At 28.8% G+C, this 14,382-nt stretch overlaps 1 protein-coding gene across 7 annotated transcripts in view; it reads right to left on the reverse strand.

The window, feature by feature from the left end:
• Positions 1-564: 564 nt before the first annotated feature.
• Positions 565-14,382, reverse strand: part of LOC122849085 — a 77,776-nt gene continuing 63,958 nt past the window's right edge. For 5 of the 7 annotated variants that reach the window (XM_044147659.1, XM_044147657.1, XM_044147656.1 and 2 more), the window contains one exon: positions 567-2,331. In XM_044147659.1, coding sequence (XP_044003594.1) covers positions 1,090-2,331 — 1,242 coding nt within the window. In that variant the 3' untranslated portion in view covers positions 567-1,089. Of the gene's footprint in view, positions 2,332-14,382 lie in introns of all 7 variants that reach the window. The other 2 variants (XM_044147662.1, XR_006373501.1) reach the window with 2 other exon arrangements.

Raw genomic sequence — 14,382 nt, forward strand, 5'->3', positions numbered from 1 at the left:
TAATTTTATTGTAATTTTTCTTTAAAAAAAATGACTAAATTCACGATACTCTCAAGTAAATTCTAGCAGACTGGGAATTTATCCACTATCGGTTTTAGAATTTACTATATTTTATTATAAATTTTATTTGAAAGTTGGACATTTTTTGTGCTAAGTTCGGCAGTTTGTGCTAGATTCACGGAGAACGGCAATCAATTCCCGGCAACATTTTTTCTTTTCTGTTTACACGCTCAAAACTCGAAAACTAATTGATAAATAGAAAAAATTCATTCTTGATAAATTGTTTAGAAATAAATTACCAACAATAAACCTCGCTTACCCCCATACCTAGCTTCAACAGATAAGGCTGTAGAAATGCTTGAAATTACATGACAATTCAATCATTTGTTCAATCAGTCGGCCATCTTTGTATTATTTCGCCCCACAACCAGAATTTTTACAAAGCGATATAGTAAAAAATATTTAAGTCTATGCTAACTTTTATATGTGTACATGATAAATTTTATTATATATATTAGAATATTTATTAAATTGTTCAGTATTTTTTATTCGAACTTATAATATTTTTTATCGTTTCCACAAAACATGTATGTACTTTATTTTAATTAACTCATAAGTCATTATCTAGAAGATTGATCGAAAAAAGTAATTCTTTATAAATTGTTTAGAATTGAATTCTCAATAATTAACTCCACTTAACCCCATGTCTATCTGCAATAGATAACGATGTACAGAGACTTGAAGTAACATACCAATTTTTTGACATTGTGTGACATTTTACATAATTTTATTGTAGAATATCATCTCTCGCGGCCAGTCCCAGAAATAAAAAAAAAATTACAAAGCAGTATAGTAATTTCTATTCAACATGGGTTTTAATTTTTAGTTAAAATTTCTCTCAGTGTTTGATAAATCTATGGAAACTGATGAATCGTTCATTCACAGAAATTGCTTGACGTATAAGATGTATGATGTATTCTTTGAAAGGATAGTAAGTTGAGAATAACTGAATCATATATTTGGTGACGGCTCTTCTTTTATTAAATTCTAAAGTATATAAATAGCATTTTCTCATGATAATAAATACATTCAAGCATGATTTCGTGGTTTTGTAATAATGCAACGACCCTTATAGCACATTTCAGTCATATGTGAGACTTTAGTTGGCGTTGACGTTGTCAGGATTTCATTCAATTTCGACTGAGTAACATTTTCCCCTGAAGTACTTGAGACTGGATTTAAAAACGGTATCGTTGACATGTTTGGAATAGTTGTCATGGTTGAAAGGCTTTCTCCATTTGTGGAGGATGTTAACATCATTAAATTTTTATTTAGATTAGGTTCAATAAAAATAAGTGAATCTTCTGAGTTATTTTGAAAGTTTTGATTATTATTCCGAATATCTGTACTTATACTTATATTTTTGTCGACCGAATTTTCCTTAAAGCTTATAATGGAGTTTTCTTTTATACTTTTTTTCTGTTTTGGAAAGCGAGGTATATTATCAAGGTTATGCTTTTCTTCATCAGTCTTTTTCATTGCGTTGAACATTGCTTGCACATAGCCCGATAAAGTTTCAATACCATTATCATCGATAGACTCACTTACTGTGTTGGGAGGTTGTGTTGTTTCGATCAATAATTTTGATCCACCGTATCCATAAACCTTTCTGTGACTAGGGAAGTGAATCTCACTCCACTCACTTTTGTGATTTTTTGCATACCTTTCCTTAGGTTTATCTAAATGATCCCCGTCAATGTCCATACTGATCGTATCATTTCTATCAGTTTCTAAGTCGTCGGTTACGCCCAGCTGCTTTTCCGAATATTGTAAAGGATTTCTCGTAACAAACTGTTTTTCGTAACTTTTGACCGTGTTCCATGATTTTTTTGTGGTTTCTTGGGTTGTCGTTGTTGGAGAAATCGTTCGACTATTATCCATCGTTGTATATATTTTGATAGAAGAACTTTCTGTTGTAAGTAGGATGTCACCATTGTCTTCCGTAATTGCGGTACCTTCTTGTCTTTTTTTTTTAGTGTTCTCTTCAGTTTTTCCACCGTCCTCTAGGATTTCAGAATAGTGATTAGTTATTCTATCATTAAATGCTGTATTCATGATTGTCATTGAATCTATCGTTCTTAATGTATTGGCCTTGAAGATTTCTGGTAGGTAAGTCGTTGTTCGTAAATTATGTTCTATATGATCGTGATCAGTTGTAACTGCTGACATCTCTTTTTCTAAATTCATATATTTAGATTCAGTGGTTATAAACTCATTAGATGTAAGAGGCTCGACAGGAATCCTTACTTTTTGCCTTCGAGCTACTTCTATCTGGAATAATAATAATAATAATAATAATAATAATAATAATAATAATAATAATAATAATAATAATAATAATAATAATAATAATAATAATAATAATAATAATAATAATAATAATAATAAAAATACATGAAAAAAAGTCGTCTTTCATAATAAAATTTACCGCCTGCATGTGTGGTCTTGTATTTTTCTTTTTTCTCTGACGGTGCTGTATAAAATTCTAATAAAAACTTGATTTAGTTTTTTTTTTTATTTTTACGATAAAAATGATAAACAGATTACGAGTAGAAACTTGTTCAGGATAGCCTGAACACTGATCCAGGCCTGATCAGGATATCGTAAGGCTATCCCTATTCAAGTAACTCTATCACATCCTGATCAAGCCTGGATCAGGCACCTACATCTTTTCCTCAATAGGAATAGCCTGATCCAGTCCGGATCAGGACTTGATCAAGATAAAAGTATTAAATTTATTCAATTTTTAAATAATTTCATCTTGATCAAGTCCTGATCCGGACTGGATCAGGCTACCCCTATTAAAAATAGAGTAGGAATGGCCTGATCAGGATAGCATCAGGCTATCTGTATTTTATCCTCAATACAGTAGCCTGATCCATTCTGGATCAAATCTTGATCAAGAAAAAATTATTGAATTTATTTTTTTTTCAAATAATTTTTTCTTGATCAAGATTTGATCCAGAATGGATCAGGCTACTCTATTAAGGATAGAGTAAGGCTAGCTGGATCCAAAATGGATGAAGAAACAAGTATCAAATTTGCGTCTTTGAATTTTACAAATTGCCTGATCAGGATAGCATCAGGCTATCTGTATTTTATCCTTAATAGAGTAGCCTGATCCATTCTGGATCAAATCTTGATCAAGAAAAAATTATTGCATTTATTTTTTTTTCAAATAATTTTTTCTTGATCCAGTCTTGATCCAGAATGGATCAGGCTACTCTATTAAGGATAGAGTAAGGCTAGCTGGATCCAAAATGGATGAAGAAACAAGTATCAAATTTGCGTCTTTGAATTTTACAAATTGCCTAATCAGGATAGCATCAGGCTATCTGTATTTTATCCTTAATAGAGTAGCTTGATCCATTCTGGATCAAATCTTGATCAAGAAAAAATTATTGAATTTATTTTTTTTTCAAATAATTTTTTCTTGATCAAGATTTGATCCAGAATGGATCAGGCTACTCTATTAAGGATAGAGTAAGGCTAGCTTGATCCAAAATGGATGAAGAAACAAGTATCAAATTTGCGTCTTTGAATTTTACAAATTGCCTGATCAGAATAGCATCAGGCTATCTGTATGTTATCCTTAATAGAGTAGCCTGATCCGTTCTGGATCAAATCTTGATCAAGAAAAAATTATTGAATTTATTTTTTTTTCAAATAATTTTCTCTTGATCCAGTCTTGTTCCAGAATTGATCAGGCTATCCCTATTAAGGATAAAATAGAGATGGCCTGATGCTATCCTGACCAGGCAATTTGTAGAACCTATGAGGACAAAAAGTTAGTCCGAATTATCGAATGCCTCAATGGCCGAGCGTGTCAAGTACTAGCGTTGTAATCCCGTGTCGAAGGGTTCGAACCTCGGTCGTAGCAATAATTAGTTAGGTAAATTATCAATTAGGTCAGTTTGTAATCATAAAGTTTATCTGTATTCTGTTAAGCGTTAGATTTCAAATTAAAAAAAAAAATAAATTTGAAATTATTAATTTTTTTTTTTTTTTTGAATAAATCATATCCTGATCCAGTTTTGATCCGGAATCTGGATCCAATATGGATCATGTATCTTTACCACAGCCTGATCAGGTATCCTGATCCATTCTGGATCCGAACCTTACGAAAAAGCGTTACATCTTGATCAGGTTCGGATCCAGTATCTGGATCCATTATGGATCATGTATCTTTACTACAGCCTGATCAGGTATCCTGATCCATTCTGGATCCAAACCTTACGAAAAAGCGTTACATCCTGATCAGGTTCGGATCCAGTATCTGGATCCAGATTGGATTTGAAATCAGGCAAGCCTGATCAGGGCTTGATCCGAACCTGACCTGAATTTCTACTCGGGTTATATCCTAACAAACATAATCATTGATGAGTTATATCATCATTTTTCATTTCATGTTGTTATGCAAATTTTTTACTTTGTTGAAATATATTAACTGGCTTTCAATAATAATTTTATCATCCAATGATTAGTTGAATAATGTTTCAGTTAACGTCTTCAATTACTCTTTATCTATGTAACAGACATAAGGCGTTTTCGATGGAGCAGAGTGGTGATAAAAAAAGAGCCGTGTGAGGGTTGTTTGTTGGGTAAAGCAACAATATTTTTTAGTTGTGTTTTTCTATACTCCCGAAAAAAAGTTCTTATTATCGATATTTCTTTGTTTAATTTTTGTTTTTCTAAATTAAAGATTCATCTTAATAAAACGTGAATTATGTTAAAAAAAATATCTGAAAAAAAATCAGTTGGGGTACTGTTTTCCTAGAAGTTGACGTCTAACAGTCGAATTTTTATTGTTTTCATGATAATCAAGTAGATCTAGTGAATGTTTTTTCGTGCACACTAATTGATTATACTTGATCTAAAACATTGTGTAAAATAAATTAAATTATAATAAATTCAGTTTTATTGAATAATTTTTCTTCTACCCTGGTAGAAATGCTCCGTCGAATCGACGTCGGGCCTGACGTCGAATTTCTACCAGGGTATTTTATTGTTTATTTGTATACCAATTCGTTCATAGTGACTGGAAAAAGGGTGTATAACTTTTATGAATTTACTTTTTTATTGTCGATTTTACGATCATCGAAAATACGTTAGTGCAGTTGTTTGACAGATGTGAGATTTTCTCTAATTCTTGACAAATAGTGTTTTAAAAAATATGTTATAATATTACCAAAGAGAAACTTGAGTTTATGGTTTTATGTGTTACATGATTTTTACTAAAAAATCTATGCATAAGTTGACCATGAGTAGGAATATTCGAAGTATTCAAAAAGAACTATTAAAAAGAGTACATAAATTAAAGTAATGTCATTTATAGTATTTTAGAAAAAATATAAAATCAAATTGTTAGTCACATGTTATTCTAAATTTTGTCGTTTCACGAAATAGCTATAAAAAACTGGGTAAAATTAAAAAATACTAAATTTTGTTGTAGTTTTATTTAAAAATAAAAAGAATTAAAATCTCGTCAGTCTGGGACCGGCAGACATCTGTGGTTCGACCCGGAACAAATATTATTATATTTATTCAATTTGTGAGAAACTTGACAATCTTCGTATTTTTTTATTCTTTTCATATTAAAAAAATCAGTAGTTTTTATGAATATTTTTGTAAATGGACTATTAAAAAAATTGATATTTATATATTTTTTTAACGTTAATAATAAAATTTAGGTGCCTTCGAATATTTCTGAAAATGGGTTGTTACTAGTTATTGTTGAATATTTATAGTCGAAGAGGATTATTTATAGAAGTAATTTGAGCGTTTTAGTAGAGTAAGAGCATTTATTAGAAGTAAATGAACAGAAATTTTCTATTCAATTTTTTCTGTTCGATTAATTTTTATTGAATTATTATTATTAATTTTAATTTCAATTTTGTAATATCGAAAAATATGAAAATGATTTTCAAACTATCTAGATTTTTATGATCACGAAAAAAAATATTCTTTTTATATTACCTATTTCTTCAATTTTTCATTTAATTTTGAATTTAATTCTGAATTAGAATATCGAGAAACATATAAATGATATAAAAACTATTATAGTATGATTTTATGACCATAAACATTTCTTTTTTTCTAATAAAAATATTACATTTCTTTCATTAAGAGCATTATCATGTTTCTCCTCATTCGTCATTTTTGGTTGCATATGGTTAACTACGTAACACGCTGTTATATTGCAGTTCTTTCACTCGTACTTGAATGTGGCTAGTTCATAGGCACCTGAGTCTAGGAGATTTTCGGACCACTTCTCGGTGCCCAATGCCCATGAGCACGCCACAGTTAATAAACCACTAGTCACGTATAATACTGATATAAATATGAAATTGATTTTTTTTTCATTTCCAAAATTGATATCTATTATATTTTTTATGATAATCCTTTGAAGCTTGGATGAGACTCCCGTAAAAGTAAATTTTGACTCTTTATTTCTGTTTGTTCGTGTTTTGAGAGTTCTATTCATTTAATTTCCTTTTAATGTAAAAAATCAAAGAAATGCATTCATGCATACATTCCACACTTTCTGGATACTCCCGGAGTTATTAAAGTTTTTTTCACTCAATTATGAAGGAAAAATCATCTCTGTATATACAAGTTATATAGATTTTTTATTTCATGATATACTATGAAAATAATTCCATATCCCAAGTAAAAACGTCAGTCGAATTTGAACGGCCGACATTCATTGTACGACAGGAATCGAACATCCATCGACGTCGACCCAAGTGAAGCTTTATACAATCTCCATGGATTTTTCACTTAGCATGAGCGTTCATAGATGGCAAATGATGAAATTTTTCAACTAGTTTTAAGAGCAGACTAAGCTTTTAATTCATGCTTATAAATCAAAATACTTTCATGCACGCCTTCATGAAAACATTATATCTTTAGAAACAATTTAAAACTGCTCAATGAGAACCCCTTTGCTCTCAAACTACTTGAAAAATTTTACAATATGGCCATCTATAAACTCGTATTCGAAATGAAGAATTTAATTTCTCAATAAATGTTACTTCCAGTATAAATAAATCTCCGATTGCGTCGGAACTACAGCACTGATAAAAATAATTTCTATGACTACAAAATTTTTTTCTTCCGTGACGAAATACTCAAAAAGCCTAATTTATTTAGAGTCGATTATTATAAACGAAAAAAATTTTGTAAAATTTTGTAAAAGAAAATTTATCAAGGGACATTCAAGGAAAAGATGAAATGACACCACTATTACGAAATGTAGTCATCTTATGCCTTTTTCCTTTGTTATATAAAAAAAATCCAGATTTCCCTTGTTACGTTGGTAACAACATTTTGTTAAGTGTGAGTCGAAACTCGAAGCAAATCAGCATGTGTAAAAGTTACAAACCAGTGATTTAGAGGCTGGATTTTTTGAATCTCATATGATCAAAAGACTTTAAAATAAGATGTGATATCTTAACGAAAAAAAAAAAAACAAAGTTTTCTTCACAAAAAAAGTGTCAAGTATTCGGAATTATCACTAATTTTAAGTATATTAATTAACGTGTTACTCGAGTAAACTCAAGACCTCTGACGGATGGCGTATGAAAACTTAATATTTTCTACGAGTGCGAAAAAGATAGAAAAAAGAAAAAAATATTTTTTCTCACTTCCACTCATGTATTTAGACAAAGACAAAAATCTATTTTTCTATTCTATGAACAAAATATTTTAGGTCAGAAAATCATTATTTAACTAAAAAATTCGTCTTTTTTTCCTCTACAGACTGATAGTTTTTGAGAATTCTCCAACTTTTAGTTTTATATGAAAGTTTAAGTTGAACCCAAAAAAAAGTAAAATCTCCCTATCTCACTGTGTTTAACCTCGAAAAAAATAGCAACTTTAATAGTTTATTAAAAACGAACAAAGTTACCTAGGACAAAAAAAAAGTTATGAATAGATATATTTCTTTGCATAGAATCGTTTTTTATCAATTACATTGGTCTCTAACTATTTTGACTTTACTCGAGTAACACCTTAATATGATACCAGAAAGTCAAGAAGGAAATATTTTTTTGACGCATGTAATTGACCTTTTACTGTTGACAAAATTTTATACTTGTCCCCATCTGGTTTTTCCTGTATAAAAATTCAATATTAAAAACATATATTTTACATCAGGTGCGGTCAAGTATAAAATTCTGTCAACAGTTCAAAATTAATTACATGGCTCAAATATATATTTCCTTCTTGACTTTCTGGTAACATATTTTAATTAATATACTCACAGTTAGCGACGATCTTAAATACTTGACACTTTTTTTGTGAAAAGAACATTATTTTTTTTTTTTTTTTGTTGAGGGTATTAATGAAAGAATTATTGTTAGATTATTTTTGAATTCTCAAAGTTATTAAATATAATATTCTTTAAAATTTAGGTAAAACATATCACATCTTTTTGTAAAGTTGTAATTATAATAGATTTTTTTTTAAACGTTGACGAATTAATTAACTGTTCATTCTATAATGATAAAACATGAATTGAATTTTCTTTTTAAATATCTCATTTTTTTTTTTTTAAACAATATGAAAATACTTGCAAGTGGAAACATAGCTTAAAGCATCATTAATAACCGAATAACATATAACACGCGCACCATGGATGCTATATTGAATACTAATGTAAACAAATGTTTTTTCACACTATTTACTATTACCTCGCTCAATTTAATTTTATAATGTTGTCAATATTGATCTGGACTTTGAAAACTTAAATCTTAATTTTTGTAAAGTTGTTAGATTAATTTGGACTTTGAAAAAACGCAAGCTTCTGAATTTGAAGTTTATTTTTTTAACAAATTTTTTTAGACAATTTTATTTTTTAAAGTAAATTACATGAAATATATTTATGTAAGAAAAAATAATGTCCAAGGAAAAGCAGTAGCTAAGGAAAAGATGTAGCTAAGAAAAAGATGTAGCTAAGGAAAAGCAGTAGCTAAGGAAAAGATGTAGCTAAGGAATTGAGGTTGCCTAAAAATCATATTTTTAGGAACATTATTTCCTTAAAACATAATTCTTTGGCAACCTCAATTCTTTAGCTACATCTTTTCCTTAGCTACTGCTTTTCCTTGGACATTTGTATTTTTAGAAAATTAATTTTTATGTATTTTATATAAAAAATTAACAAAAATGTCCAAGGAAAAGCAGTAGCTAAGGAATTAAGGTTGCCAAAGAATTATATTTTTAGCAACATTATCTCCTTAAAACATATTTCTTTGGCAACCTCAATTCCTTAGCTACATCTTTTCCTTAGCTACTGCTTTTCCTTGGACATTTGTATTTTTAAAAAATAAATTTTCATGTATTTTATTTATAAAAGAAATAAAAATGTCCAAGGAAAAGCAGTAGCTAAGGAAAAGATGTAGCTAAGGAATTGAGGTTGCCAAAGAATTATATTTTTAGCAACATTATCTCCTTAAAACATATTTCTTTGGCAACCTCAATTTCTTAGCTACATCTTTTCCTTAGCTACTGCTTTTCCTTGGACATTTGTATTTTTAAAAAATACATTTACATGTATTTTATTCAAAAAATAAATAAAAATGTCCAAGGAAAAGCAGTAGCTAAGGAAAAGATGTATCTAAGGAATTGAGGTTGCCAAAGAATTCTATTTTAAGCAACATCATTTCCTTAAATTATAATTCTTCGGCAGCCTTAATTCCTTAGCTACATCTTTTCCTTAGTCACATCTTTTCCTTAGTTACATCTTTTTCTTGGACATTATTTTTTTTTACATAAATACATTACATGTAATTTACTTCACAAAATGAAGTTGTCTAAAAAAAAAAAACAGGAGCTGGAAAAAAGGTGTAGCTAAAAAATAAATGTTGCCTACCGCATAATTTTTTTGGCTACATTAATTTCCTAGCTACATCTTTACCTTAGCTACTGCTTTTCCTTGGAGTTTTTTTTTTTTTTTCACATAATTATATTACATGTAATTTACTTTCAAAAAAAAGCGATCATAAGATGCGTAGTATAAATTGGCACATGTTTGTGGCTTCACCTTTAACCTTGTTTTAGCCTCGTTTCGACGTCGAATAGAGACTAAAAACCGGTTACGCCGAGACTGAATAGAAAAATACCGTAAAATTCATTAATTATGTTGTTTTATAAATAATAATTATTTATTTTTTTATAATTTACAATAAAACTATATAAAACAATCGAATAATATCTTTTTTAAGTATATTTCAACTTTTTTTTTTTTTGCCTCGTTTTTGTCTCGTTTCCACTTCGAATCAAGACTAAAAACCGGTTACACCGAGACTGAATAGAAAAATACCGTAAAATTTATTAATTATGTTGTTTTATCAATAATAATTATTAGTTTCACTATTATTCACAATAAAATTATATAAAACAATTAAATAATAACATTTTTAAGTTTTTTTTCAACTTTTCTTTTTTAGCCTCGTTTTTGTCCCGTTTCGACGTCGAATCGAGACTAAAAAGCGGTTACGCCGAGACTGAATAGAAAAACACCTTAAAAATGATTAATTATGTTGTTTTATCAATAATAATTATTAGTTTTATTATTATTTACAATAAAACTATATAAAACAATTAAATAATAACAATTTTTTTGTTTTTCGATTTTTTTTTTTTTAGCCTCGTTTCGGTCTCGTTTCGACGTCGAATCGAGACTAAAAAGCGGTTACGCCGAGACTGAATAGAAAAACACCTTAAAATTCATTAATTATGTTGTTTTATCAATAATAATTATTAGTTTTACTATTATTTACAATAAAACTATATAAAACAATTAAATAATAACATTTTTTTAGGTTTTTTCTGACTTTTTTTTTTTAGCCTCGTTTTAGTCTCGTTTCGACGTCGAATAGTGTTACATTCCGACATCGAATAGAGCTCGCTCCCGACGTCGATTCACGCGTGAAGCCTCGATCCCCGAGTCTAATTTCTACCTGGGAAGAAATATTTTTCTTTCAACAGTCTTTATCGAATTAATTCATTTTTGATCAGTTATTCAATTTTGTATTCCATCCTGAATTTGATTTTGAATTCATTTTCAATTTAATGTTAAATCTTGATTCCGTAATATCAAGAAACATAGAAATGATGTACAGACTATTCGAGTATGATTCTATGAGCATAAACATAGTTATTTTGAATAAAAAAATTACATCTCTTTCATCAAAATCATTATTATGTTTCTTTTCGTTCCTCATATATTTATATATAGATATTTTCCTGTTGTATATAATAAGCTATATAACTCGTGATCATTGCAGTGATAGTTCACTCGTGCTCAAATGTAGCACGTTCATAAGCACCCATTTTTGGTTAACTTGAACTTTATATATGTTAATATTTCGTACATCCCCGGGCGAATGTGCGTACGTCACCAATTGTTGGAAAAATTACGCACATTCACCAATGAAAATGGTAAATGTGCACATTGGCCGTCGTCTTTTGGTGAAAGTGTGTCATGTTAAACATTTACCGTCGTGAACCTGGAATCGCCGGTTGTCCAAAAAAATCGTAAGTAATCTTATTAGATGCATTGTAATTTGTAGTAATTTGTAGTGAAAAGGGTTTCATTTGTAGTTCAAAAAATAAAGTATTTTGTAAGAAAATTAATTTTTTCGGGAAAAAGGTTTAACTACAAATTGAGGGTCCGGATGCAATAACGACCTGCACGCTCGAAAAACGGTAGAAGTATTGTCCAATGGCTCGGACAATTCTTAATTTTTAAAGTCGTCAAAAAAAAAAAAAAAAAATATAGGCATGTAGAGGACGTTAAAAAAAAATTATTTTACTTTTATAGTTTTTTTTTTTTTTTAATTATTTTAATTGTAAAAAATAAATTAAAAAAACTAATCCATCTCCAATTTTATTTTTTTTTAAATAATAATATGAATATATTTTTTTTGTTTATCTATAGAAAACCTTGAAATTTTACCTACACTAGCGCCCTCGCCGGCCGCAAGCGGCCGCCTCAGTTGTTTCTATGCTATATGCTATATGTTATATATATGCTAAATTCCAATGACACGTCATCATGTGGTGTTATAACAAAAAAAAAAAAAAAAAAAACAATGAAATTTTTAATTGGAGGAAAAATTAATTTATAAATAATATTTCAGGATGCCTAATAGAATGCCTGAGACCAGCCCGCGGATACGAATTCCATTAAAAGCCTTTTGATTTGTACTGATTTGTACTTATTTTTAAATGTAATTTTAATGTCAACAATTATTTTATTTACACGTTATTGAAAGGTGGAGGACAGGTTAATTTTTTTTCGAATTGACTCGGAATCATGAAAAAGTTGCTAAATTATTTTGTATTAATTTGTGCTATTAACATCGGAATTATTCACCTGAAGAATAACGACAAAATAAAAAAAAAAAAAAAAGTTATTTTACTCCAAAAAATGTTTACACAATATACAGAGGCATGGTGCTTTAAATGATGAATCCTTTTTCCATTTATTTCCTATCTATTTCAAAGAAAAGAGCAATTCTGGTGGAAATATTTCCCCGGCATTACTCCGTTTTTGGTCCATTTCTTGAGAAATTACTCTGGCATGAGATCAATGCTGGATTTTTATCTCTTTCATTGATCTCATGCCGAAATAATTTTGCTGGTACTAATTTCATGCCGACGAAATTACTCCGGCATCAATCTCATGTCGGAGTAATGCAGGAGTATAATGCCGGAGTAATATTTCCACCAGGGAAAAGCTACAACTTGTATCAATAAAATAAAAAGTTACACCTCAATAACAATAACATAAATTGTAAATTAGAATTTTTTAGCTCACGTCTTTCTCATCAAAAATAATAAAAAATTATTTAAAATTTTAAAAATATTTTTTATTGACGGCACTATGCAACTGTTAATAAATAATTGTCGTTCAACAATTTTTTTTTCATCTATCGTCTACCATCATCTGCTATTTATTGTAAGAAGAAATAGCTTACTCCAAATTTTAATTCACAATATTTTGTTATTATTATTGATGTACAAATTCCGATTTTATGAGTGCAAATTAGCTTCTGCTTTTTTCTTTAAATTAGATAAGAATTCAATCAAAAAGACCCGATGCGTTTGCGAATATGAACATTTTAGAGCAAATATTTTAATTTTGTCGTTGTTCTTGAGGTAAAAATCCAATGTTTGTACAAATTAGTACAAAATGTTCTGATTATTCAACAAAGTATTGTAAATTTAAATTCTCGAGTAAACTATTTTTTTTTTAATATTATTAAAGTACGAATCCTGCTTTCATTGATTCAAATAAGCTCATGACTTTTTTTTCGAGAATAAAGAAAAAAATTATCTATCATTATTTATTATCCGAGGTGTCATGCAATTGTTAATAATCAATTTTCGTCAAACAATTTTTTTCTATTATTTTCCATTAAAGGACAAATTCTGTTATTATCAATATAAATTAACCTATGACTTTTCCTTCGAGGGTAAAAACAAATCATTCAATAACATTTTTTTTTTAACACACCATGGAATTGTTAATAAACAATTACATGACACGCTCAAAATAATAGAATAATCCTTTTAAATAATTCTTTTTTTATCTTTGGAGAGAAAAACGTTGGCTGATAATAGCAGAATTCGTACTTCAGTGGAAAATAATATGAAAAATTGTTAATTAACGATTACATGTCACCTCGAACAATTGTTAACATTTATTTATAAATACTGTTGAATTAATTTTTTTTTTTCTTGAAGAGAATGTCGTGAGTTTATTTAAACCAATGAATGCAGGTTTCGTACTTCAATAATGATTAGATAAAAAAATCTGTTTACTCCAAAATTTTAATTAACAATACTTTGTTATTGTTAATTAAAATGTACAAATCTTGATTGATCATTTTTACAAGTCTGCGTGCCCTATTTAAAAATGAATCTATCTTTTTTTTTTTTGTGTTTGAATGTAGTTCTTTTTTTTCAATTTTTCGTTTTTTATTTATAACACATTAACTATTCTTTTATTTATAACAATTTAATTAAATATTGGTAAATCGTTTGAAGGTTATAGGCATTAATATTTTTTGACAGATATAAAATGTTGTTATAATCACAAATGTCAACACACACATACATACGAATGTATATGCAATTAGCGCCACCTATATCAATTTATACGACGTGCACGTGACCTTCTAATACCCCAATCAGATTCCAGTAAATTCAAAAATGAGGCGCTAAGTTTGAAAAATGAAGCGCCAAGTTCAAATTTGGATGCGCACGCAAAATGCGATGCCATGACACCAATGCTTTTTTTATTTAAGGACATAT

This window comes from Aphidius gifuensis, linkage group LG2, assembly GCF_014905175.1.
Source record: "Aphidius gifuensis isolate YNYX2018 linkage group LG2, ASM1490517v1, whole genome shotgun sequence".
NCBI lineage: Eukaryota > Metazoa > Arthropoda > Insecta > Hymenoptera > Braconidae > Aphidius > Aphidius gifuensis.